General features: G+C 40.7%; 1 protein-coding gene across 2 annotated transcripts in view; it reads left to right on the top strand.

Annotated features, from left to right (window-relative positions):
• Positions 1 to 9130: 9130 nt before the first annotated feature.
• Positions 9131 to 26437, top strand: part of GOLM1 (golgi membrane protein 1) — a 32995-nt gene continuing 15688 nt past the window's right edge. Inside the window, exons 1-4 of one of the 2 annotated variants that reach the window (XM_027880711.1) lie at positions 9131 to 9191; positions 13466 to 13566; positions 14399 to 14571; positions 17495 to 17674. In XM_027880711.1, the coding sequence (XP_027736512.1) occupies positions 14443 to 14571; positions 17495 to 17674 (309 nt within the window). In that variant the 5' untranslated portion in view covers positions 9131 to 9191; positions 13466 to 13566; positions 14399 to 14442. Of the gene's footprint in view, positions 9192 to 13209; positions 13567 to 14398; positions 14572 to 17494; positions 17675 to 26437 lie in introns of those variants that run through there. The other variant, XM_027880720.1, reaches the window with a different exon arrangement.

The raw sequence follows: 26437 nt of genomic DNA, 5'->3' as shown, positions 1-26437 counted from the left end.
TCAGTGGGCAGGGGGAAGGGAAAAATTCCTCCTTAGTTTCTAAGAAACAGCAAAACCATAACACTCTGGTAAAACAATGCAGAATGCAGTCACACTAGTTTTATTTGTTCTGTGTACAGTTACAGCTTGACTTATTGGGAATGGCGGAGTTTCACTGGGTTGTTTTTTCTCTTATCTGAAGCAGAGGTTCACTGTGTAATTACCATAGAGGGAACAGAAGACCAGGCTATTTGTGGATTATACGTAAAATGTAAAGGATCACAGACATGTGGAAAGAAGTGGTCCATTCCCACCAGAACTTCATAATCCTCGCTGAAACCTTTCTTTCTCATTATGTTTTAAGAGTAGCATGTAGCAGTGGTATGCAGCAGCTGGGTTTTCACTCTGCCCAGAGAAGAGCAATGAATCTGGTGAAGGGTCTGGAGCACAAGTCCTGTGAGGAGTGGCTGAGAGAGCTGGGGATGTTTAGCCTGGAAAAAACAAGTCTCAAGGGTGACCTTATTACTCTCTACAGCTACCCGAAAGGAGGGTTTAGCCAGGTGGGGGGCAGCCTCTTCTCCCAGGCAGCTAGTGACAGGACCAGAGGAAAGAACCTCTAGCTGTGCCAGTGAAGGTTTAGGTGGGACATCAGGAGGAATTTCTTCATAGACAGGATTGTTAAGTATTGGAATGGGCTGCCCAGGGATGTGGTGGAGTCCCTGGAAATGTTCAAGAAATGCCTGGATATGGCACTTTGTGGCATAGTCTAATTGACAAGGTGATGATCAGTCAAAGGTGCGACTTGATGATCTCAGAGGTCTTTACCACCCTAAATGATTCTGTGTTACATGGCAGAGTAATTATTTGCCCAGTACAACTTGCTACAGCGTGTATCAAGTTACAATATGCAATAATTTGTTCAATGTGCAACAAGTTCCCACTGTTTGTTAGTTTGTGTGACTTCTTTAGGTAAGGCTAGGCTGTGGCAGTGCCTGACCTTCTGTATTCATGCACTGACTTAGAAATCTCAGTGGAGGTTTCACTGGATGTCCCCATGATTTCAGAAACAAGAACTTAGTAACTCAAGCTGTGAGTATGAACAAGGCAGAGTAAGAGAAAGTTTCACAAACTTTTACGTGGTAATATCCTTTTTATTTTGTTTTCCTGTTGTACAAGTACAGTAAGATTTTAGCTTGTTAATGTACTTGTGGGGTTTTTTTCCATAGTGTAGATGTTTCTGTTGTGTTGTATTCATGGTGCGCATACACATACTGGACAACTACCAACTTATGAGCATTAGAGCACCTCTAAGGTAAAACCACGTGCATGGAAACATAAATATAGAATCTCCTCTCCCAAGGTCATACAGATAAAGTATCACAGCTGGAAATAATATTCAAGAGCTGTTGTCAGAATTCACAGTTATAAATTCTTTGTAATGTAGGTGCAAGGCACTGACTATGGTTTCTTCAGTTACTGCAGAGAATAAACTCAGAAGTTGCAGGCTTTTGAAAAAAAAAGCTTGAACCATGTCAAGAGTTGGAGATGTGGCACAAATTGCAGAAGATACACTGAGATTTGCAAAAACGCAGCTTCTAGGCCCTGCTTCAAATTGCTCCATGGGGTTGCTTTCTGTTTAGAGAAGTTGAATGACTAAATTTGAATGGAGACACCTCAAGACAGCCTAGATCCTCTTTCCCTCCTTAAATGGCAATGACTCAGAAAGCTGACATAAGAAAGTATTACAGGTCTAGCTAGGAAATCCTTGTTTTCTCAGGGGGGATTTTTTTCAAGGTGGTTTTGTTATTAGGGAAAATTTGATAAGGTTTTTGTACTCTCCTTATGTCCCGGAGTATGCTGGGGCAGACAAAATTCAGTTGGCAGCAACAGCTTCCAAAGTGGTTTTCAGGCCTGTAATTGCTTGCACATGCAGTTGATACCAAGGTCTTGAAAATCATATTCACACAATCGGGGAAGAGAAACAATCTATGAAATTAGTCCCTCTTTACAGCGTCTCAGGCAGCAAGAGAGACAGTCTGTACTGAGCCAAGCTGTAGTGGGTTGTCACATTCTTGTTTGGAGTATATAATTTCAAACACATTATTTTTAGAGCCTTCAAGTCTATAAAGGCCTATGGATGTTGGATCAGGACCAAGTCTGATTGCACTGCTAAAAGTGGTGGCCACAAAGAGCTATTCAGGGTAGTGCAGTGGGTGACATGCAGATCTGGTCTATTTTGGGCCAGCTATGGTTTTCTGTGCTGCAGGGTTGCGAGCTCATGAAAGGTGATTGTGTGCAGTTTATTGCACTCCATGGCTGTGCAGAAGAGTACGAATTTGATTCAGGAAGTAGCCTTAGTGCGTCATAAGCAGGCAACATATAGCAGAGCTTCTATACATAGATGTGTTTCAACCTGTTGAGCAGGTTCCAGGATACAGCAGCAGGATCACATCACTGTGCTGTGTGTGATATACTTATCACTGTTGCTCCGAATAGTCTTTTGCCATCTGTTTCCTATACAAATTCAATTATAGGATTAACACTGCTAGATTTTACTTTCTACCACTGCTACTGTCTATATCATTAGTCCCCATGAAATAATTTAATCTTCTAGAGACATGATGGAACATAATACTAAACAATACCTCTTCTCAAGGAAAACTGGTGAAGTGGACAGGTGCAGCTGTGCATTAACTTCTGTCATCACAAGGAAGGTGGTAGAAGCAGGAGCAAAGTATATAGTAAAGTCCACACCTTTCTAATTTCCACTGCTATGAATCCCTGTTCAGAAAACAACAAAGAAATCTAGACAGAGCATTATTTAATGTAGAAGCTTTGATGGGATCTTGTCATGGAGGATGTATATTTCCTCAGCAGCTCTGCTGGCTGCCACTGTAGTATTAAGGGAAGAGGTACAGATGAGATCCAAAAGGGCATGAAGATCAGAAAGAACTTGGAGACAGCCAATTTGCACCCAATTCACCCATACATATAGACTCCTACAGACTTGATTTTGCGTATTTTAAAAGAAAAGGATCCAAAATTATATCTCAGGAAAAAAATTTCAGTCTTTTAGAGGCATGAGTCACTTGAAAAGCAAAGCAGCATTGACATCCTTTGTGCAGAGGTGAAAATGACATTGTGAATTCTTCAAAATCCATCATCTTCTTTCCTGTCAATATCTCAACTTCTGAGGCAGAAAGTTCTAGAAACAAAATAGAAACATTACTTCTTGTGGTGGTGATGGCACAGGATTCAAATGCTGGCTTTTGGGTTGGGTGTGGGTTTGTTTGTTTTGGGTTTTGTTTGTTAGTTTGGGGATTTGTTTTGTTTTGTTTTGTTTGTTTGTTTATTTGTTTTCCCAGCTGGTTGTGATAAACCTTGCAGAGGTAAGCTTTGGGACTTCACCAAGAAACAAAGGGTAAAGGAAGCCAGAAGGCCTCACACACTCTCCCTTACATACACACTCAGTTTTGGAAAGCCTTGTTTCCTAAATGTTTTGCTGTTGTAATGTCTGGGGAGACTGTGACATAGAAGTACAGTACAGTCACTGTAGCTGTGTGAATCAGGGTCAGAATAAATGTATTGAACTATAATGTTTGATTAGGAGTTCAGTATTTATTTATCTGTGAGAAAGGGTAGATTTTCATGTTTGCCTAGAACAATCTAGAGACCATTGTTGCTTTGGTTAACAGATTTTATTAACATAGATCAATGGATGAATAGCCTGAAAAAGGTTCTTCCTCTGTACATCATTAATTTCTGCAGCATTTATGCAGAAGCTGTCAAGCAGCAGTTTAGTAACCTTTAGAACCAGATCCTTCTTGACTTTAGACTGAGGATAAAATTTGACAATGCAACAACCAGTTGTCTGAAGACTACTGTCATTCACGTTGCTTAATTTTGCAATCATCCTAATTTTGTCTCACCTGTTTGTCAAAAGGAACATGAAGGATGTGTTCTGCTGACAGTAGCAAAATGACCATTAAGAATGTAACTCATTGGTGGTTTTTTGATGTAGAAAATTTTGAGCAGTTGTCCACATTTTATATAGTTTTTTTACAGATCAGCCTGTTGAGCTCACATATTTAAACATGTGCATGTGTGTTTGTAGTTCCAAGAAATCCAATATAATTGAGAAAATTCAACCCATACCCATACCATGTGATTGCTACCATCTGGTGGCTGTCTCCACACACTGTATTTTTATTTGCTAATTATTTTTCTCTCTTCAAATAACAGTGATGTAAAATTAATTTATTTTTAATGTGCCTGCTGTACAGTCAGAATTTTTTCAGGTTTGCAGGTGCAAAAGACAGAGGCTGGGTTTAATCTGAACCTTCAGAATATGCTGTGGTACCCATATTTTTAGGGTGCAAAAGCTGCAAATGCTGTTGATATGCGTGGGAACAAGATGAGTTACTCTGCATCTGACTTTAGTTAATGAGAATCATAAGGGAAGATCGACCTTGGCTAAGTGCTTTGAGAGAGAGAATGTTATTTCTCAAAGTGGAAAACCACTTTAAACAGCCTGCACAATGGCGTGGTTTTCTCTCTCATGGCTGAACACAGCCACCACATGATGTGAGTGCAAATGTGTGGAATCAGGGCACTGGTTTGGGACAATCCTGGGAATTCCAGCTGATGAAAAGAAAAAACACCAAATGCTGTTTACAAGAGCATAAATAAAAGGGGAACGCTGAAAAGTGTTGGTGGACAAATCCCAAAAACAAACTCTGTGTGTGGAGCCTCATTTTCCCCTTCAGTGCTCGTAGATGTGATGTATTTCAAAGGTGATGCATTTTTATTCCTGATGTTGTGTTGGAAGTGTAGAAACACCATTTTCTCAATTGCAGTGGCATCCTGTACATACCATCTTTGTACTGCTGACAAAAGGAGATTTGACTCATGTAGTCAGTGAGTTAGTTAATGTTGTCAGCAGTCTCAGCCCAAGTGTGGACAGTTGGCTAACAGCCCCAGTGGAAATACTTAGCTTTGTCTTGGTGCTGAATCACTGGTAAGGCTGTCACTTTCTATTAGCTCCCTGTTGTGACCCAAATCTGGTTGACACACAGACCTTGTGCCTCTCAGACACCAGTCCCAGAAAACCCAGCATTACCTTCACATAAATAAATACCACTGTATGAATCTTAACTCTTTCAACCTCTGTAAATTCAGGAGAAAATACTTCTTCCTTTGCTTTACTACTACTGTATAGGTAGACTGCCTTGCTAGATACCCCTCCATTTCACACCTGCGTTTCCTTTTAGCAGTTCCCATGTGACCTTTATAATTGTTTCCCTTTTTGCCCTGTACCTGCATATGTAGCACATGTATTGTGTACAAGGTGGTGCAGAATTCATGTTAAGAGGTGTAAATCAGCCTGTGCTTTATAGACACCAGAGCCCTTAGTGCACCAAGATGCAGCACTGGAGCTAAAATACTCTGGCTCTCAGGTAATTTCACAGACAGTCTATCATGCATTACCATAACCTGTTCCCTAGTGTGAGCCCTGGCACCAAGAAGTGATAAAATGATCCTTACATGTTCTACTTTCCTTTAAGCCAAGTGAGACACGTTAGCCAAAACTGTACTTAGCTACCATGTCAGTCACTACTGCCCTTCCCTGCAGAATTGCAGTTTTGTGTCACTCGCAGTTTTTCTAGAAACTATGGATTGAGGCCATTGTTTCCTGGTTAGACATTCAAGACCTGGAGAGAGAGAGCTTTTCAACATTTTAAACCTTGCTTTATGTATTTGTATTCGACTAGCCATGTGCTGTCCCTAATAAATTAAGCCTCTCAGTGCATTAGGTGAAAATAGCATTATTGTTCTGATTTACTGGGAAACAGGGAAGACTGATTTGTATTGTAATTGCATAACAGAGGTCAGGCTGGATCCTTTTCTTTCAGAATTTCAGTCAAATAGACCTAAGTTTTCCAAATATCAGTCCATGTTCTAGGAAAACCAAGTTCAGCCTGTGACCTGAGCATATGATTGCATACTATGCACAAGTTTGTAGCAAATGCTCACAAATCTGGCATCCTTCATTTCAGTTGCAACTGGTATCATGGAAAGTTTTCCATCAATATAACACCCACAGAAAATAATGGGTACCATTTGTCTTACTCACATATATGGAAGCTAAAAAAGGTTGAAAATAAGGGTCTCAGTCTTTTATGTATCATTCTGTAAGAGAATAGAATTACTTAATTCTGGCTCCATAGGCATGCAAGTTGAACCATCAAGAGTGAATACAGCCATTGCCTGCAGGTAATACCTTTCCCAAGAAAATGGCATGAACCAATACAGAAGAGTAACAGCAACCCATAAACCTTCTAAAGCAGACTTCAGAGGCATCCTGTGAAAGAAAAACCTATTTCCCAGAGCAGGACAGGGTAGCTGCCAAAATACCAAAACCACAGAGGTAACATGAAGAAGTCAAGCAGTGATCTGACAATTAATCTGGCAACAATTCGTGGACAGGGATATCCAGCTCTCTGAGTCAATATATTCTTTTCTAAGGTGGCATTTTACTGCCTATATAGTAGATGTTGACTTTGTTCCAGCACGACGAGCCTGCCTTACTGTAATTATTACAACTAGTCTGGATTTTCCATGAAACTGTATGTTCTCATATTCGAGCACATTGGACATTTTCTCTAAATGAGGCAGTGCAATCAAGCAATTCAGCTGACACTTTGATGCAACTTCTGTGGAGTTGAGTGAGCCAGAATGATGTTGCCATTTACAGAAGTTATACCCAGGGACAGCACCCAGTTACTCAGAGAGACTAAACAGAAGCAGAAAAAGCAAAATAAAGCCTCTTGTCATTGTCTGGGCTTCTGTAATGCGAGACTACAGTCAGATTTCACCTGACAGATCCTCTGAATATTGTTGTAGAGGCAAATGAACTGTTCCCTGCTTCCTATTCGTTGCCTGTTTTGTTTGTAAATGTGGTGGTGTGATTTGACTTGATCAAATGATTACCTAAACAGGTGGTTTCTATCTCTGTGAATGTACAGGTGAGTTGTAATTCAGATAAAAGTCTCAGAAGGTTTTCTTTTCAAATGGAAGTAAAAAATATCACCAATTCTAAATAAGCACATAATTACTTCAATTTCCAGCTGGCAATGGAGTTCCAGCTCAAAACAAAGCACTGTAGATAAATCCAGTTAAACAAATAATATACTTTGTTGTGTTTTCATTATAATTCTTTTTGATAATTTTATAAGTCTTTTCAATGCTGTGAAACATTGGATCGGTTATTGTTAGTATTTTTATATGGGTAAGAGCTAACCCAATTGTGCTTGGTGGTGTGATGCAGCTGTTGGTCCCTGCAGGGAGGGCCAGGCCTGCAGCCTCACAGGAGCCATATGGCAGCCCCGGGCCCATGGAAAGCACAACAGCAGTGCTGTCAGTCAAAAGGCCTGACTGGTAGCCCACCCATAACCTGCTCCTGGAGCCTCTGACTGGCTGCACCACCCCGCACTCTGGCCTCTAGGGCACTGAGTGGTCAGTGAGCCAGAAGACCCTCCTGGGAGGGGTGGCCATAGTAGCCAAAACCACCTAAATACACCAGCACATGGCCTCCACCTTCCATAGCTACTATTGCTATGGAAGCCTTGGACTTTCATAGGATTTCCTCTTAAAGTAATACTCCCAATAAAGCTTGAGGACTTCAGACTTGGGTGTTACAGATGCTTAGACTACAAGAGTAAAAAACTTCATTTCATCCACTTAAGTCAGATGTTCAAGAGAGTCACATCTTCAAAGGTAGGATCCTCAAACTCTACAATGCATGACATTGCACGGATATGACTTTTCCACAGTAGACAGAGATATCTGGCAATATAAGTTACTGGTATGTGGGAAAAAAAGGAATGTTTTAAACACAACATCATTGTGCACTGTGGGAAGTAAGACTGCTGTTGCTTGGGATCTTCAGAAGTAATAGTGTAGTAAAGTAGTTGACTTTACTCTCACCAGTGCACGTTTAATGCCTTTCTTGAATAGTTTGAATTTTTATGCCTCTGCTGTCTGATAATGATCTTATGATATTACTTTCACTAGAACTGTCCAGAGGGGTAATCTTGTAACTGCAGAAGCCAAACCAGACACATAGCGCAAATCAATGTCTGGCTTTCTGGCTGGTGCCATCGAGATGGTTTTGGCTTTGGTGGCAATAGATTGTACTTTAATGACTGTAGCCTGTTACGGAGGGATGAGATCCACCTGTTTAAAAAGGGCAAGAGAATCTTTGGCAGCAGACTGGCCAATCTGGTGAGGTGAGCTCACTGAAGGACTGGAGGGGTGGGGTACAAAGTGGCAATTCTCATGCCATTGCTTCCTCCTGGGGAGTAGGACATGCCAATCAGTGCAGAGACAGATGTTCCTCGGCTGCCTCTCAAGATGAGAATCTTAAGGCTAGCAACATCCGTCTCTGACTTCGGATGTTCAGCTTCTACTACGCGTCGCTTTCCAGAAAGTCAAGCGCCTGCGGTCAGGTCTGGAAACGTGGAGCTCGGCTGGAGCGCTGCTGAAGCCGCCTGGGCAGGCAGTGCAGGCTGCAGGGCTGGGCTGGGCTGGGCTGGGCTGGGCTGGGCCGGGCCGGGCCGCCCTACCGCGGGCTGCCGAGCGGCTCCTCGCAGCGAGGGGCACCTCTGGGGCGGGGGCTCCGCCGGACGGGGAGGGGCTGGGCTGGGCCGGGCCCGGCCGGGGCTGCCCCTGCGGTCGCCACGGTCGCTCAGCGGCCCGGCCTTCCTGCTGTCCCTGCTGCCGCCGTCCCTGCTCGCCGGGGGCTGCGGGGGCTGCGGCGCTGGTGTTGCCTTCCTGCCCGGTGCACGGCGAGGTGAGGAGGCCCGGCCGGGCCTGGCCGGGCGGGGTGTGAGGGTCCCCGGGCCGCGGCTCTGCCCGGGGGGGGCGGTGGCTCCGTCGCGGGGCGTGCGGGGGGCGCCGCCGGCGCTGATGCGAGCGCCGATGCCGGCGAGGGCCGGCCCGGGCGGGCTCCGCCCCGAGGGAAGGTCCCGCTCGCCGCCGGTTGTGCCCGCGGAGGTACCGGGCCAGCTTGCCGAGGCTTAGCTGGCGTGCGTACCCGATAGCATTTAATTATATTGCATTTCTTGTTTCTTCAGCCAGCCTTCCCTCTTCAGCCCTTTTATGTATCGAGAAGCGTCTCGCGCCAGAAACATCTCTGAATGTTGGTAGCGGAGGTAGAAATAGTAATGTCAGAAAGGGATGCAACAGTGCAGGTGTGCGATGATATCTCCCGGCTGCCCTTCCCGGGGAGCGTCGGAGTCGGTGGTCTTCCGAGGTCTCTCACAGCCAGGGCTGTGTCCTGGGAGTGTGTCCGCCGAGGTAGCCCGGCGGCAGTCTGCTCCCAGCTTTCCCTCCCCGTGGGCAGAGCTGTGGAGATCTTACCTCTGCTTGTGGAGACTGACGGCTTTTCACAAGTTCGTACCTCCAGAGACCTTCCTGCTTTTGCTTGGAAAAGTGTTACCCTCAGCTCCTCAGAAGTTTTGGGTCGACTGTTGGGTACACAGTGAAGATTTGGTTTGTCTTCTGCACCCAAGAGATTTGCCTTGCTTTGCTTTATTGGATCCCTTGCCATTTTGAAGATGGGATGAGTTGATCAGGTTTTTAATTAATCTTGCTCTTGAGTTGATTCTCTTTGAATGGCCTTGCATCTTAACAGCACTTTGCTCTTAAAGAATTATTTGTAATGTTGATAGTTTTATTCTCCTGGGAGAGACCTACATGTTTTATAGTGAAACCATATATGTAGTATTCCCCATATATGTGGGGAAATGGCAGCAATTGAGTGAGTTTCCTAGTCTTTGTTTAAGGTAAGTGGGTGTCCTGTTACTTGTGATACTAGGAACCTGAGATAGGAAAAAAATACTGGCAACAAATATTTTCCTAAAAAGAATTAAACAGTCTGACTAACTGTTGAAAAACTTCTGGTATATAAATTTGCTTGTTTAATTTTGTTTTCATGCACAGTATTTGCAGGTGGTGATACTGTTTTTTACAAGTACACATAGGCAGCATGTCCAGAAACTTTGTGCAGGTATTCTCGAAGATTTTGTCAAGTTATCTTTGGTTACCTAATTTCTGTCATCAGAATAGATACCTACCTTAAGCCTCTAGCATCTGTTTTGCCACACCTTTTTTGGGAATTCCCTGTAATCAGATAAAGGGCATCGAGGGTGTTTGGTTATTAGTTTCTTGTAAAGTAGTCTTTGAAAGAAGAGATACTTCTTGAGCTGAAAAATAATTAATGGATAAATGTTAACAGTCACCCCTCCCGCCTTTGAACAGTACTTTTTTAGTGTTTTCATCGTTTTCTGATCTGTTACTTCTAGTATAAAACCTATTAGAAAAGGAAGACATAAAATCTGAATTGATCTGAATCAAATGGTTCTTTTTGAGCAGGATGAGAGTGCAGTTGCTGAAAGTGTTGTGGTGAAAATGCCCTTCCCTTCCTGTTCTTGTGAAGTGTGACTGGTAACTTGGGTAAACAGTGACTCAGTGACTTTCTGTGGCATCCTTGTTTAATTCTTTTTTACTTTTTTTTTTTTAGTGGTTGATACTTTAAAGTGAGCCAATCATCCAAAGTATGGGAGTTTAAATAGTGGCTGGCAGTTTGTAAGTCTCTGTGAAAGGCTTAAGTTCAGTATACAAATTTTAAATCTCCATTGGAAAAACAGTGTTGCTGCAGAGGATGGTAAGAAGTCCATATGCTGTGTTTTGTGACAGTCTGTGCAACCTTTAAAGTGTAAAGGTTGCTACTAGCTGTAACTGGTTCTCACTATGTGGCTGTGAATAGTGGTACTTGGGAGTAAGATCCCATTGCGAGTGAGAATCAACAACTGTATTTCTCTTTCAAGGATAATAATGGATAATAACAGTAGTTATTATTTATAAATATAGTAGTTATTGTTTATAAATATAGTAGTTACCATTTATAAAATAAAGAGGTTTTGACTGATTTTTTTCACCACTCCATTTCCACCCACCTGCAAACCATCATCTCTTTTTCTTGGAAGACTGGGCAGCCAAATGTTTTCTCTCTGATTCACTTTTTTAAGAATTTTTTTCTTTTTACAGTTTTATTTAACTTTTTTTTTTCTTTAATAAAACTCAGTTTCTAGTAGCTTTTAGTCTGATTTAACTGTGTCTGAGTGTAACTAAGTTGTTAATGGAAGAGGTTTTGATTAGTTTGCTTGGTTAATATAGTATATTTCTATTCAAGCAGTCAGACATAGGAATTTTATGACAATACGTGAAAAAAAAAAAAAAAGGCAATTTCTTCCAGAATCTCACTGGGAAATTGGAGAGGAATATGCAAAAGATGGGGATAGCACCATGTGGGGGGCCCTCAGTGAGAGGAGGTTTCCCCATCCTGAACTGGTCTGATCGGGATGGGGCTGTGTGCCCTCTATGCTGTGTGTTAGCTCGGTTAGCCTGGAGGTCCTTGTTTGGGGTTTTTTTCCTCCCCCCTGCCATCCCCCCCCCCCCACCTCTCTGTTTATGGCCCTGCCTTTCCAAAGGGCTTTTTCTAAGGCTTGGCCCTTTTTCAGAGTTCCAGGTACTCAGATCTCCAAGAGGTGTGTCTTCACTTTTCAATGGCTGCTGCAGCTGCCCTGGCTTATGTTGTCTTCGTACCATGCAATGCCTGGGTGGTGCAGGAGGAAGTTTGTAGGCAGGTGCGCTGGTAGGAGATAAGGGACCCCTTTTACTTTCCTGCTTGCTGTGTGCCTATTGAATTTTTCATCTTTTCCAGTTGTTCTTGCTCGGCAGGTTTTACGGAAGCACACAGAGCTGGACCCTGGACTTGGCTTTCCTTCCTGGAGTCTGAAATGCACCATTCTGCTCTGTTTTTACTTCTAAAGCCTTAGTCTTGAGACTTGTTCAGCAAGGTTGTTACTTTTCTGTAGTGGAAGACTGCTGGATACCAGCTATCATGTTGCAGCAGAGTATAGTTGAAGAAGGAATTCTTCAGTCTGATAGTGGGTTAGTGTGGGAAGTAAAAGTATGCTATGTGGTAATTTGCTTGAATATCTTAGAGTCTAAAACACCTCCCTCTTGATGAAGCACACTATGTTGGCAAAGCAGGATGAAATCTGCTGTTCAGAAGTCAGGAATTTTATGCATGTGCTCATTTTTTTTTATCTGTTGTGGACATTGGTGAAAGACGGATTCCTTCATGTTCAGTGAAATTACTTTTTTACGCATAAAATCAGAAACATATTTTAATTTCAACTGAAATAACTGTGCCAGGCCAGATGTTTCCTGGAGAACAGCATGTGCAAACACATTTTCCTGTAAATGTACTTACTGAGCTGATTTGCTTACCTCTCCTCCAAAACACGAGTGTATGTATCCGTGAAAGAAAGTTGAACAGGTTTTTTATTTTAAATTGATGATAGAAGGAATATCAATATTGCAACTGAGGTAAAGTTTTGGGCCTGCTGTTCAGATGGAAGATCCTTCCGTGTGTTTCATCTCTTTCCTCTTCCTTTTACCTTTCCTTCTGTTCAGTATAAAAATGTATTCCTAATTAACATAAATTATTTAAGGACAAAGAACACTGGATTTTCTAGGAAGAGCAAAGTCAAACATGCTTTAGTGAAATCAGCACTTTCTTGCCTGTTTTTTAATAGCTGAAAACAGCAGAAAAGGTGCTGATGCTGCCAGAATTGTGTACTCTCTAGGTGTATTGGCATTTCTTTAACATGGTTTTGTGCCTGTGTCTTAAGCTGAATGGTGAACAAATCATTCTTCCTTTGAACAATATAGTTGCTTTCCCTCTGAAAATTTTTGAGGTAAATATCTAGTCCCATATATTTATCCAGTAGATAAATTCCAGTGCAAGTTGTTACTGCTGATAATGTGGACTACTTTATCTATTTCTGTCAGCAGTAAGGAATATACCAATTATATTATTCAAGGAACATTTGGAATGATGCATTATGTCTTGCAGTTGTGTGTTTAGTAATTTTTCAGTGTTTTTGAATATACCAACTAATACTCTTACAGCAAAGAACAGGATACGAATAACTTCATGACAGGTTCTGATACACCTTTTTTTTTTTTGAAATATAGTGTTTTATTCTGGTTATGCAGAGGTAAATCAGTTCTTTTAGCTAATGTCATGGTGCTGATCATCCCCTTTGTCCTGCTCTGGAGATCTATGGTGCCTGCTGACTGCTGGCATCACACTCTTCCCCTGCGTTTATGGTGTATATCCACATGTAAATTCTTTGAGAGTTGTTATCATTTAACAGCTTCTAAAACATTGCAACCTGTGCATTGCATCTGTAGGGATAAAGCTGGTTTACTTAAGAGCATCACCTTGAGAGACTGTACCATATGTTAATAGTAAATGTACCCATTTTATATTTAACTAGTGTCTTGTGATGCATCCATATTTGCTCTCTGCCTTTTATCTTCTGTGCTCATTTTCTCTGGCTTTTGTCTGCAGGAATGCAGAAACAAAAAGGGTTAATCTCAGTTTACAAGGGAGCAATCTACTAGAAGCTGCGACTGAGAGTCGCAGTGGAGTTTGAGGATTCACTGAGCTAGGTGCCATTATGCTTATTAGGACCAGATTTTGCCAAATAATAAGATGAATGTGGCCTGTTAGAATATAGAGAATTGCTATTGCCCTTTACCCCTGCTTATGTTTTAAGATGGACTGTTTCTTAGGAATAATGTAAGTCTTAGTAGCAACCAGTAGAACCCTTGGTACTGCTCATTCATTAAAGCAGGTAATTTATTTTCAGAAAGGTTATTTATTTTCTGTTAGGAGCGAAGAAAGCAGCTGAGGATCAAAACAGAGAACACTTAAAGCAATTAAGCATTGAAATCAATGGCGTGTCTGCTAATATTTTTATTTATTTTTAGATTATCCTTGAAATAGTTTGGTTCAATCTGACTTATTCACAAGCTTGGAGCTACAAAGTTAACATAGTATTATCAGAGGAAAGAAGTTGAAACTGCCTAATTTTAGGAAGCAAAGTGCAAATTACTTCTCAAACAGTAAGACATTAAGTTAATTTTCTCAGTAAATTAGGTAACAAGGAATCTGTCCTCTGTCTGTAGACCAGTGTTGTCTAATTAGCTTCTTGGGTGGAATATATGATAAAAGAAAGGCTGATTTTTTCTGTTTATTACAGATTTTCATTGTATTGTTAGGTGTATGCAAGACATTCCCATCAAGACTGTGTGAAGCTTTATGTACAAACTGATAGTATTTCTTTGTCTTTCAGATGGAAATACCTAGGTAGTACACCTTCCTTGCTGGGTGTATGCCCATCAGCTGAGAGCTGTTGCATTACTGCTAAGAAAGTTTTGTTGTGTGTATAAAATAGCTGTAGTGGAGGATGTAATATAATGTGTCCTTTTTGATTTGCAGGTTTCCACGCTTGTGGTTCTTTGGATTTGTTTTTTTTCTTGGGAATGGTAGGTCTAGGAAGCAACTGCCGAGGGATGAAGTCTCCACCACTCCTTATGGCTGCACTCGTGGCATGCATCATTGTTCTGGGTTTCAATTACTGGATTGCAAGTTCTCGCAACATGGATCTGCAGGTAACTTTCCTTTTGCTCTGCATGTTGTTTTGTACTTTCATGGTTAATAAACATAGTTCACAAGAAGGGTGCTTCCCAGCCAGGAGCTTCAGCTTGTTTTAGGAACTTTCACAAATATTACTGTTGTTGCTTATCAGTAGTAGTGGGAGATGGGGATAATGGGATGAATGCCTATTTGTAGGTGAGGGGGACGCAAATCTTGAAGACTTGGGTGTATATTACTTCTGCTCACACAAAGTATTCAGCTGTCTTATGCTATTTCAGTTTAAATGCTGTCCTCTGTTTTTTCTTCTTAACTGTACATTGAGACTGGCAGTCCATTTCTAATGGGAATGGGTGTTCATTTGCTCAATTTGCTCATCTATCTTGGTTTCACTGGAGTTGGTAATGAAGCCCCACACAACTGATCATTTCTCCCCCACCACCAGGATCGGGGGGAGAATCAGAAGAGCATAAGCTGGAGAACTTGTGGCCTGAGATAAAGACATTTTAGTAGGGAAAGCAAAAGCTACACATGCAAGCAGAGCAAAACAAATAATTAATCCAGTGCTTCCCATGGGCAGCAGGATTTCAACCATCTCCAGGAGAGCAGGTCCTCATCACATGTAATGGTTACCTGGGAAGACAAATACCCTCACTCCAAATGTTTCCCCTCCCCTTCCTTCTTCTTCCCTGCACTCTAGATACTGTGCATCATGTCAGTGGTCTGGAATATCCCTTTGGTCAGTTTGGGTCACCTGTCCCAGCTATATCTCCTTGCATCCTCCCACATACCCCCAACTTCCTTGCCAGTGTGTCAGGGTGAAAAGCAGAAAAGGCCTTGGCTCTGTGTAAGCCCTGCTCAGCAATAACAGAAACGTCAACCCTGTGTTCAGCACAGATCCAAAACATAGCCACATACTAGCCACTGTGAAGAAAATTAACTTTATCCCACCCAAAACCAGCACGCTCATCTCCCAAGATTTGTTGTCTTTCATGACCCATAAGATTGTATGTACACTTTCCCATGAAATACAAGGAAATCTAGGTTGTTCAGTGTCTAAAAATCTGTATTTGTGTTTGTTAGTAACCTTTCTAAAGGAGGACACACAACTCTTATGGAATAATTACCTGCTATTTTTGTAATGGTAACTACAGTTTTTGTTGCTGTTGAACTTGTGTTTTAATCCTTTCTAGAGCATTTATTCTGAAGTAGGCTGTGTGAATCAAGTTTCTGCTTTGTGACAATTTGTACAGGATGGATTTTTTTTTCCTTTGTTTTTAGCAAGCAAACCTAAAAGGGTTTTTAGTAATTAAACATGGCTGATGAGAGCTCTCCCAAATTTTATCAGTGAATTTGTATCCTCGTTGTAACTGAGCTGAATTTTAGTACTGAGTTGACAGCTGAAGGGGTTGAACTCCTGTTTTACCTCACAGTGGGCACTGTTTAAACAGGACACTTGTCTCTGGCCTTGTCGTTAATGGTATGTCTTGGCTTTCTCTTGTTGTGACTTATGAGGCTCTGGTCATCCCTTGCTTTCCCTTTAGTCAGTGTCCTCAGGATGGTGGCTACCATCAGGTAATAACTACGTCAGTACCACGGAAGTTTTACTGCACAGCTGTGAAGCAGCTAATACTGAGAAAAAAATGCTGCCATCCTTGTTTAATCTTGGTCTCAATAACCTAGAGATATAAGGTCATTTTTAATGTTACTGATGTACTGTACTATCCTGTACATTTCTGCCAAAGTTAGCCTGAAAGTCATTTCAGTTCTGCATGATCATGAAGTCTGAATGGAATGGAATAAAAGCATAGCTAAGGGCACGGGTGGAGCTTCTAAAGTGCTCTGTCGATTCATTTGTTTGTTAGCAAGACTTTGCAGCTATTATGACTGAGATAGAATAAGTGCGTTTCTTTGCTTTTCCAACTAAACTACAATTCTTTTTTCTTATTTTTTCTCTGCCTCCTCTCCCTTCTTTTGCTTTCTGTGGCAGAGAAGCAGAGTAGGTGGGCCACAGTATAGAGCATTACTGTGGTGTAAGAAGATTTTCTTGGAGTCCTGGAACATGCACAGTTTCTAATCTATCTAATTTTTAATCCGCCTGGAATCACCAGACCTTTTTATCTGGGTAGATTCTGTTGATATCCTCATCCTCCTGCACGTCTTTGTACTCCTCATTGTTGCAGAAGAACAATTGTAGTGCAAAATGTTTAGAAACTGTCCTGCAAAACTAAATTGGTGCCTAAAAAAATAGAAAGGGAGGGAAAAAAAGGAGCTGTGGTTACATCAAGCTTGATTCCTCAGCTTATGTCTCTGTGTTTGTATGTCCACTATGTGATGGTATTGAATTTTCTTCTGATTGTCTCTGTTCTTTGAGCAGTCATGAAGAATGATGATTTTCTGTTTCTAAATTGAGTTCTTCTCATGTGTGTATTTTGTGTAATAGCCATATGTCAGTTGTTCGTGTAGAAGTTGGGCTGTGTTGTCATCTCTCTGCTCTTTCCTAGGTCTTTCAGGAAAACAGATTTATTTGAGAGATACGTTTTCACTTTGAGTTGGTTTAGGATCAACACTGGGAGGTGTAGAGATGTCAGAATTGTATGGGTTGAATGAAAATAATTGTTTGACCTTGTACTTCGGAAGGATTGTGGACTGTATTTTTTTCCTTTTTTTTTTTTTTTTTTAAGCTCAAGTACTGAGGCAGCTTTCCATTTTTATTTTTAACTGAAATTTTGACAGTCTCTACAAAATATGCTGTACTGTTAATTTACATGACACTAGGGAGACGTGTGTCTGTATGTGTGGTAAGTATCCCTATATCAGTACTTAAATTACATGAGCATTGTTAGAGCTGTGAAACTTGCTATTACTTGAATATATTGGAAGAGAGTCTGGCAAAGAGGAAGCATTTCTATTGGTTTTGGCTAATCTACTTTTCCTCAGAATCGAGTCATGGATCTGGAAGGCAAAGTCCGGAGGGCGGCAGCGGAGAGGGGTGCTGTGGAGCTCAAAAAGAATGAATTCCAGGGGGAACTAGAGAAGCAGCGACAGCAGATTGACAAAATCCAGTCCTTGCACAGCTTCCAGATGGAAAATGCCAACAGAGTACATCAGGAAGAGAAGGTAGGGCTTTTTTTAGCCACAGTTTTTTGTGAGACTGTGAATTACCAAGACAGAATTACCCTGCAACAGAAAATGTTTCTCACATGTTCCAGCTGATGGGCACACAGTCAGTGTTGGTGTGGCAAAACATTTATGTGTCATATTATGATATTTAGAAAATGAACATCAAATGCATGTTATAGCATTTGCTGTGTAATATATGAAATACTAGAAGCTGCAAGTAGTAGCACTTCTGACTAAAACCCCTACCTCTTCTGTAAGTCATGGTTACCAACCTTGGATTGGCCTCTACCTTTCTTTCTTGTGTACTAATGTTTTAGTAATTAAAAGAAAGAGGAAAATGCATCAAGATATACATTTGTATTACCAAATACATTTGTAAGCACAAATGGTTGTTGTTTATTTCTAAACGCATTACAAATTTTGTGGCACCTTGGCCTTCTGTCTCCAAAACTCAGTAGTGCTGGGAAGACATGAGAAGGATAGACTTTCATGGCAGAGCTCCTGACTGTACAGTGTTGCCAGGGAGACTGAAGTCCTTTGTGAAGAACATGAAGTTGGCTACTTAAATAGCAGTGTGTACAATTGCTGCTGTGTAGTATCTTGCAAACTGTTCTGTTGTGTGTTTTCCTCCTGTTGCTGATACCATTTTGAATGTGGTTGTTAGTCATTGATATCACTTTTCACCCTGTTAGTAGAAATATTTAGTTGAAAGTATTCAGTTGCTTCTCCTGTAGAGCCTCTTGATTGGATTTTTGTAGATCAGCTTTCCATGACTATTACTTCCAGCAGGCTGAGCAGACACAACACATGATAGTAGTAGATGTTATTCAGGTAGTGGGTTCACCATGAGGGGATGGTTTGCTGCTCAAAACTTGTGGTGACTGAGCAAAATATCACCAGAATAATCTTTGAAGGATTTAGAGGAACAAAAGTTGAGTAAAAGTGAAAGGTGTTAGAGCTGTGAACCTTGCTATTACTTGAATATATTGGAAGAGAGTCTGGCAAAGAGGAAGCATTTCTATTGCATTTCTATATGCACTTCAGTTGTATATATCTTTATTTTAAAATAATTGTTACCCAAAGTCTTAAAAGAAATACTAACCCAATTCTTTTTACCTCTTTTGAGACAAATATGTTTCTTTGATGTCTCTCTTCTCTTTGGGTTCAGTCTTTGCATATACTTAAAAAAAGATGAGGCATAGTTTGTCTGTTTTTTAATGTCTGTATTTATTAGAAAGATATCCCAGGATAGTCAGACAGCATTTGAATGGGTAATCGATCTTGTTGTCACTTCTGCCTCCAAATATTGGGTGTTGCTACTGGGTGCTGTGGCACTTTTTTGTGTTCTGCATCTGCCTTGCAAGGACTAAAAATGCTTCCATGAGTGGGGAAAATTAACCTGAACCCAAAAGATTCAAAGGTCAGAAAAGGGCAAATGTAACAGTGTTATGCTTCCTTTTCATAAGTAGATATAGCCAAAGTTATTAAAAGACGCTGGAAATGTAATTGCTGGCCACAGAGCTCACAGCACAGGCTAGCCAGATGGGTGGATGTTGAGAGATTGTGACAGGAGCTCATCTGGCATCTATGCCAGGAAAAGTGGTGAAAAGTATTTTACAAAACTGGAACTGCTGGTGGACATGAGGGAGAATGTGGTAGTTTGGAGAAGAGTCAAAGCAGCTTCTGGCAAAGAAAATCTTTCTTCTGAAGTCTTTTGGAGTTTTCTGCTGAATGAATCAGTGACAAGGATGAGGTAGACAAACGAACACATTCATACCTGAAATTGCAAAAGTCAGTATGCTCATAACTTGTAGAGATACTAAGCAACCATGAAGTACTATGGCAGTTATCTCGGGGTGAATGATAAGGCAAACGTTACAAATACTTACAAAAAGTTACAAAAGCTTAGAAATACACTGGGGAGGTCACCACTGGAGTTTTGGAGTGCTGGGAAAGGCACGGAGATGAGAACAAGGATTACCAAAGCTCTGCAGTAGTTTTTTTACAGGAATCCACTATGTATGTTACAGGCTGGACAAAAATCAGTAGAGGAGAGCCATCATAGCCATCTCCAGGATCCCAATGGGACGTGTTTGTGGCTAGGAGAGATATGGTAGGGTTGTTCTCCATCCACTGATAGGCTTCAAATGCCGTCATCAAGTTGTAGTTCAGACTGGGCAGAAGGTAGTGCTCTTCAGGCAGTAGATGCTGAAGCTGCAGTTCTGTGACATCCATAATATGCAGTTGCAGTGGGTCTCTGTAGGTTAAAAAGCAACTGGAAAACCTGGGACAAGCACCTACCCCACCACCCAGTACCAAGATGTTTGTTCTGTCTCAAAACATTTCTCAACCAGAAGTAGCAGCTGCTTGGAAAATACTTTGCTTTGTGGCTGCCATGGAATTCATTTGGCATTCCCGTGTTAAAGATGGGATGCTGGGAAAGGTGGATTTTGGGGCCAGCCTAGTAGCCCATTCTTCTTAAATGCTTTTCCATCACCCTAAAATATGGTTGTTCGGTAATGAAACAGTTTGTGAAGCTTTCTTTGAAACCTCAGGAGCTGATGCTTTAGGAAGCATAACATGAAAGTGGTGCATTGGACTAATTTCCTATATTCTGCATTTTGTGCCTGGAGAACTGCATGTCTGAGGAGCCTGCAGTGGTAGGATGAGTGTGTATGTGCCTGTGCACCGTTTTGTGTCAAATTCAAAATTTGTTTTTGTTGCAGCACATGAGCAAATATCCTACACGGGTGCTGTTTGTTTTCCAACTCTAAATTAAGAGTAGAGAGAGTTGTGTTACTGGGAACCTGTGTATGTGTCAAAGTTGTCATCAGCCAAGTTGTCATGGGTTCATCCACTGTGATTCAGGAGTTCCACTGTTATGGTGGCAGTGAAGAGAGGGAAAGCTTAGTCCTCCTCACTAATGACCTTTGTCTGAAGAAGCTACCTAGGATCAGAGGTTATTCCACAGAGGGATGGGGAATATAAGAAACGACTGTTTCTGAGTGCTTTTTTGTTTATGTGTATCTATATCTATGTATAAATGTGTGTGGAATCCTTGGTTTTCAGCTCCATGGATTCCAGTGGAATCTGGGATTCCTGGGAGGCAAGTAATGAATTCACTCTTTCTGGTTATGGGAAGTTTGCTCCTTGAACTGAACTTTTTTTACCCTGTAAGGATTAGCAGCAGGTATTTGCCTATTCAGGAAGAATAAATGCCAACACAAATCCTGAGTCTCTCAACTCGTTTTGCAAGTAATACAAACTGTATAACTAACTGGAGAGATCTTTGAGTGATAAATGAGATTTGCTTAGTTCTTGTGGTTGTTCATAAAGAAAAATAAAAATGCTTGCAGCAGATGTGTAGGAATGAACAGTCTCTCAAACCCTCCACATTTTCAGGGAGAAATGATGGTTTTTCTGGTTATAAAAGAAATTTGTATGCAAGGAGACTTCCACAATCTGGCCTTCTTAGCAAAAGCAACTTGCAAATAACATTTGCGACTCCTCTTAATTGCAGTTCATCTCTATGTCTTATTACTCTGCTGATAAAATACAGAATTATTATGCCACTGATTTAGTTTCATACCAAGCTGGTACACCAGTAAGGTACTTGCTCTGTTAAAGTTGTTGCCGGTGGCAGTGCAGTAATCACTTTGAGTTAAATCTGCCTTCTTTTGAAGTAGAACTGTCTCTGTGCTACTAAAAGGTGAGGGCATAAAAAGTAGGAGAACCGGAAATACCCTGTGGGTTCACCTTTCACTGAGGCAATGTAATTCTGGAAACCTCTGTTGTAATTACTCTCTTAGGTCAGAGTATGTATAAAACACTATTGTCACTAGTTTGCTTTCAAAAAACCTGCTTGAAATTTTAAGGAATAGTGTAGATTTAGGGAATAGCTTTTGGAAATCCATACAGAAGTAGAATGAAGAGGTCAAAAAATCTTACATGAACACTTGATAACAACAGATTGGGAATCGGGAGTGCAAAAGGGCTGTTTCCAACCTGTAAGCAATTTTCTGAAGAGCAACACTCTGTGTGGTTGTTATTCAAGACTCGTAGCAACTAGGACGTACACAGCCACAGCTGTCTCATTGAAGAGCATATCAAGACAACAATATGTGTAATATCTCTTACCTTTAACTGAAAGAACATGCTTTTGCAGTTGATAATTTTCTTTGAATTTATAAAATTCTTCCCCAGCCCACATCCTGTTTTACTGAGGAGAGGGGCCAGGGTATGTATGTTCTCTGTGAAGCATGTCTCTGTCCTGTTGCTCAGTGTTTTTTAACACAGGCTGCAGCTGCTCTCTGGTCCCCTCCCTCTGGGAAAATTTCAATTCCAAGCACAGTCTTCTGAGACAAAAATACCTATTGGTATGCAAGGAGTCAGCTCCACTCAGAAGGAATTACAGTAGTCAGCAGGGAGTGAGAAGAAAGCCTTCTGTGAAAAGGGAAAGGTGCCTATGTGTGTTTTGATTTTTGTTTGGTTTTTTTTCAAACCAAATAATCTTGCATATTCTAGCTTTAGAAAGGCTTTGAGGAGTGTCCCTTACTTGCCATAGCATGATCTTACTAAATTAGCATGAGAAATCAGTCTGATTACTCATAACTGGTACAGCAGAAGTCTAGAAGACCACCTGTGTTCAAAATGTATCTTCCACATGTTGGGGAGAAGCAAAATCATCATCTGAGACTTGCTGCACTGTAGGCACCCTTAGAGTGGGAATTTAGATTATGTGTAGTTTAAGAGTTAACTACTGGAATGTTTCTACCTCTTCATGGCAAAATGAATGGACAAAAAGAAACGCAAAAGGTACCTTAGATATATCTGTACAAGTTTTATGTTAAGATTCTCATATCATAGGTTTTTGTTTTGCTTACACTGCCTATTATTTGGGTTTTAGTTAAATATAACAATATCCTGAAAGTCCTGTAGGTGTACAGGGCTTATTTTCTCTAATGCATTTGCTGGTGCACTGCACTCATGAAAGTAATTTCTTTCTAAGATGTTAGTTTCCCCTCTCTTCTGCTGAGAGTGTAAGAAGTTGTTAACCTTGCAATTTTGGTGGTTTCTGCAGTTTTGAAGGTTGAACTGTACTGTGTCATGGTGCACGTCTTTGGTGACAAAAAGGGAGAGGCTAGATGGCTTGTTGCATAGGATGTGAAACAAGTTTGAGTCTCTGACCTTTGCCAGAATCACTTTTTAGGAACAGAGCTGGCTTTTTGGGTTTGGGTTTTGTTGTCTGGGTGGGTTGTTAGTTTGTTTGGCTGGGTTTTTTTAATTGTTTGGAAATTTTTGGAATTTTGGAAATTGATTTGGTGGGATTTTTTTACATTTTTTAAGGATGAGAAAAAGTCTGCAATTTTTGAATGGAATTCATTTCAGTGAAAAATAGATTTACATAAACAATGTCTCCTCCATTTTGGGCTTGAAATTTATTTTAAGTCTTACTTCAAATGATGTGCCTCTACTGAAGTATACATGAGTGTGCAGCATGCAGACCAACTTAAAAGAGAAATATTTTTTAGGAATCTTATTTATGAACTTTTGTCCCCACATACTAATACATGAATCTCTTGGCCTGGAATGAAAAAGCCTTGTTGTGGCTCATTGCCATGGTTTAACCCCAGCTGGCAACTAAATACTGTGCAGTCACTTACTTGCTCCCCACACCTCTCGCTAGATTTTTGAAGAAAACACGTGGCTTCAGATAACTGAATCAAAATCAAATAACAATGGTAATGAAAAGGAGAGAGAGGAATAAAACCCAGGAGAAGCAAGAGATGCACAATACAGCTGACAAATGCCCATCCCGTCCCCCAGCAGCTGTCCTGGCTGTGTCAGAAAATGGGAAATTGGAAAGTTCTTGACTCAGGGTAAGCACTACTTGGCAGCAACTAAAACATCAGAGTCTTACCAACATTATTTTCATGCTGATGCCAGCACGATGGTGGGGACCATGCAAGACAGGTCTACTGCTTTTCTTTGCAGTAAGGACTTAAATCAGTTTGAGTTAATCATGCTCTGCTTCTCCCTGATTAATTATAGATGTCTATTTTTTCATGTATAAATCTTAGCCTCCCATCTTGCTTTATTCACAGTTGGTTTTGTTCTTAGCTGCTGAATTACTGATCCTGTGGCTCACCTTTGTCTCCTTTGTGCTATATTTGTAACTGCAAAGCCCTTTTTTTCTTAGGTGTTAGTTTTAAAATTAGTGTTTACGCTCATCATGTTCTTTGCTGTTTTAATTCTTTCTCCTGTTGCAATATCTCACGCTTCTATATACAGCACCTACAAATCAGTGTTAGAAAGCACGTGTCAGTTTGGCGTACTTGGGTTAGCTTGATTTATGATTGCAGCAAATACTGAAGGAGTAACTGTAGTAATTCCTCCAAGGAATATTTTTATGGAGAGTATTGTGTAAGGTGTTAGTTGGATCAAATGCATGTACATAGTCCAGAGTATGTGCTCAAAACATAGATTTTAAAATATTCTCCCTCCCATGTATTTCTGCATTATGTTTTTAGGTTTTTTAAAACAGTAACTTTAACTTTGTGTTTCTTAAGTGAAATATGACTAATGTAGACATGTTCTATGGTGAATAATAATAACAAAATCTCTGTCAGTTGTCATTAAAAAATTTGCAATACAGCTGGAGCAAGATTTTTTCCCTCACTGCTGGTGGAAGTGTGACACTTGACTTTTGGTTTCTGAAGACCTGCTGTCTACAACATTGTCTTCAATCAGGATTCTGATTTCTATCTCTGTGTCAGTTACAGGGACTTCTGTGCAAGACATATTTGCAAATATAACAAGCTGTCTCTGTTTCAGAGACATTCTGTCACAGAATGTCAGATTTTGATATGGTGATAGAGTTATTTTCCAAAAGCTGGATTTTCAGTTCTGGGGATGATAGCTATTGTTTCATGGGCTGATTGAAGTTTAAAATGTGAGTTTCTTTCTAGACTTGAGTATTGGCATATGTCTGGTCAGTGCTTGCCTCCAATTTTCTTTCTTGAACTGCATAAAAACCCAAGAGAAAAAAAATGCTTGCTTAATTCACAGCCTTGACGGGAAGATTGCTTAACACTGGAATGACAGTCAGATTGGAAGCTGGCAGTTGCAGTGTGTTTCTGTAAATTATTAAACAGTATTTCCTGCTCAAGTTAAAAAGCTAACTAGATTTTTTGTTATTGTTTTTCCTTGGACCCTTGCCCACACATTCAGGGAGGCAGGTATGGCATTGCCAAAAGAAAGTTTTATATGCAAGCCAGAAAGACCAAGGCATGCTTTTTTTCTGCTGTTGTGATTCAAAGAGCAAATACATGGCAAATAGTTCTTCTCACTTCAGCTACTCACAGTTACTATTGTCCGAATGTGCAAAATATTTGACACTTGTCTGTTTTGCTGCCACGTAAGCACTCCTGGTATTTGGGCGTGTCATTTTAAGAAAAAAACCCCACAACCAACAAAGCTCCACTGCAATAAAACCTCAACCAAACAAATACAAAGCCCCTCAAAACCAACAAACCAAAAAACCCAAACCACAACAAACTGTAGGAATATAAAATTGCTATATTATACTGATTTTTCTGGTCTGTTGACAGTTTCTAGTAACAGCCAGTGATGTATACCCTGAAGATAATAGTCATGGAACAGCCTGGCTACATTGTTCATGCATTAGCAAAACTTGGAAATTCCACTAAAACGTTAGGTTCCTTTCCCCAGTAAACCAGTGAAAGCAAATTCATTTTTTATTTACCTGTCCTATGGGAAAGGAGAGGGAGATATGTTAAACATATATGCTATTATTAGTGTTACTTGGTTTGCCATTTCCTTTTTAGCAAAGGAGCAAGACCTTTGCTCTTGAGGTTTCACAGTGGTGTTCACATACCAGCTGTACATACAGAACAGTGTAGAAGTACTTGGCAACAGGTGAATGACTGCCTCTATGAAGTGGGACTCTTTAAAGGGTCAGCCAAAGACAGATCTCCCCTTCTGCTGGATCCTAGCCCACTCAGATTGATTGAACACTGCACTTCAGCTAATCAACTCTTATTACTGTAGTCTGTGTGAGAAAAAGCACTGATGATGATGTCGGTGTTTCAGGGTGACTTGGGCAGACAGAATGGATGCTGCTGTTTTTTTGCAGTTGGGTGGTGTGGACATATGTGCACATCAGTACTAGAGCAGAAGCTTTGGGAAACTGGGGACTTGATATATCCTGATCTGGGATGCATGGACACTGAGGTTTCCCAGGACAAGGATAATGAGGAAATTGGCACTGAAGCCTAAGAAGTCTTTTCCTAAGATTGAACTGGATTGTTTCTGAAGAATAGGTGGATTTCTTTTTTTTTTTTTTTTTTTTTGGTAGTCTTAAGAACTCTTCTGCACCACACTTGCTAAATGTTAAATATTAATTTGAGTTATCCTGATATCTTGCTCACAGCAATTAACTTAATTTAGTCTTGACTTGGTTCTGTCAGTTTTCAGGTGTTTTGGTTATGTATGTGTATGAAATGATAGACAAAGTTTGATGAAAGAATGGACAAAACATGTTCCTATGTTGACTACCTCTTCAGAATGAGAGAGAGAGCAAAGTGAGGAAATGGAGGAAGACCACTCCAGCATAGCAGCAGTGGAGAGGATAGTTAGAAAAGGGATAGAATGCTAGGGCTTCATGCTGCTTTTGTGAAGTTCTTTTGTGCTCAATCATTATTGCTTTCATTGCTCATCTTTGTATTGGCTGAATGCAGG

This window comes from Empidonax traillii, unplaced genomic scaffold, assembly GCF_003031625.1.
Source record: "Empidonax traillii isolate 1590-97213 ecotype Southwest subspecies unplaced genomic scaffold, ASM303162v1 scaffold6:size4315531, whole genome shotgun sequence".
In the NCBI taxonomy this organism is placed as follows: domain Eukaryota; kingdom Metazoa; phylum Chordata; class Aves; order Passeriformes; family Tyrannidae; genus Empidonax; species Empidonax traillii.
This window is presented reverse-complemented; position numbering and strand designations above follow the sequence as displayed.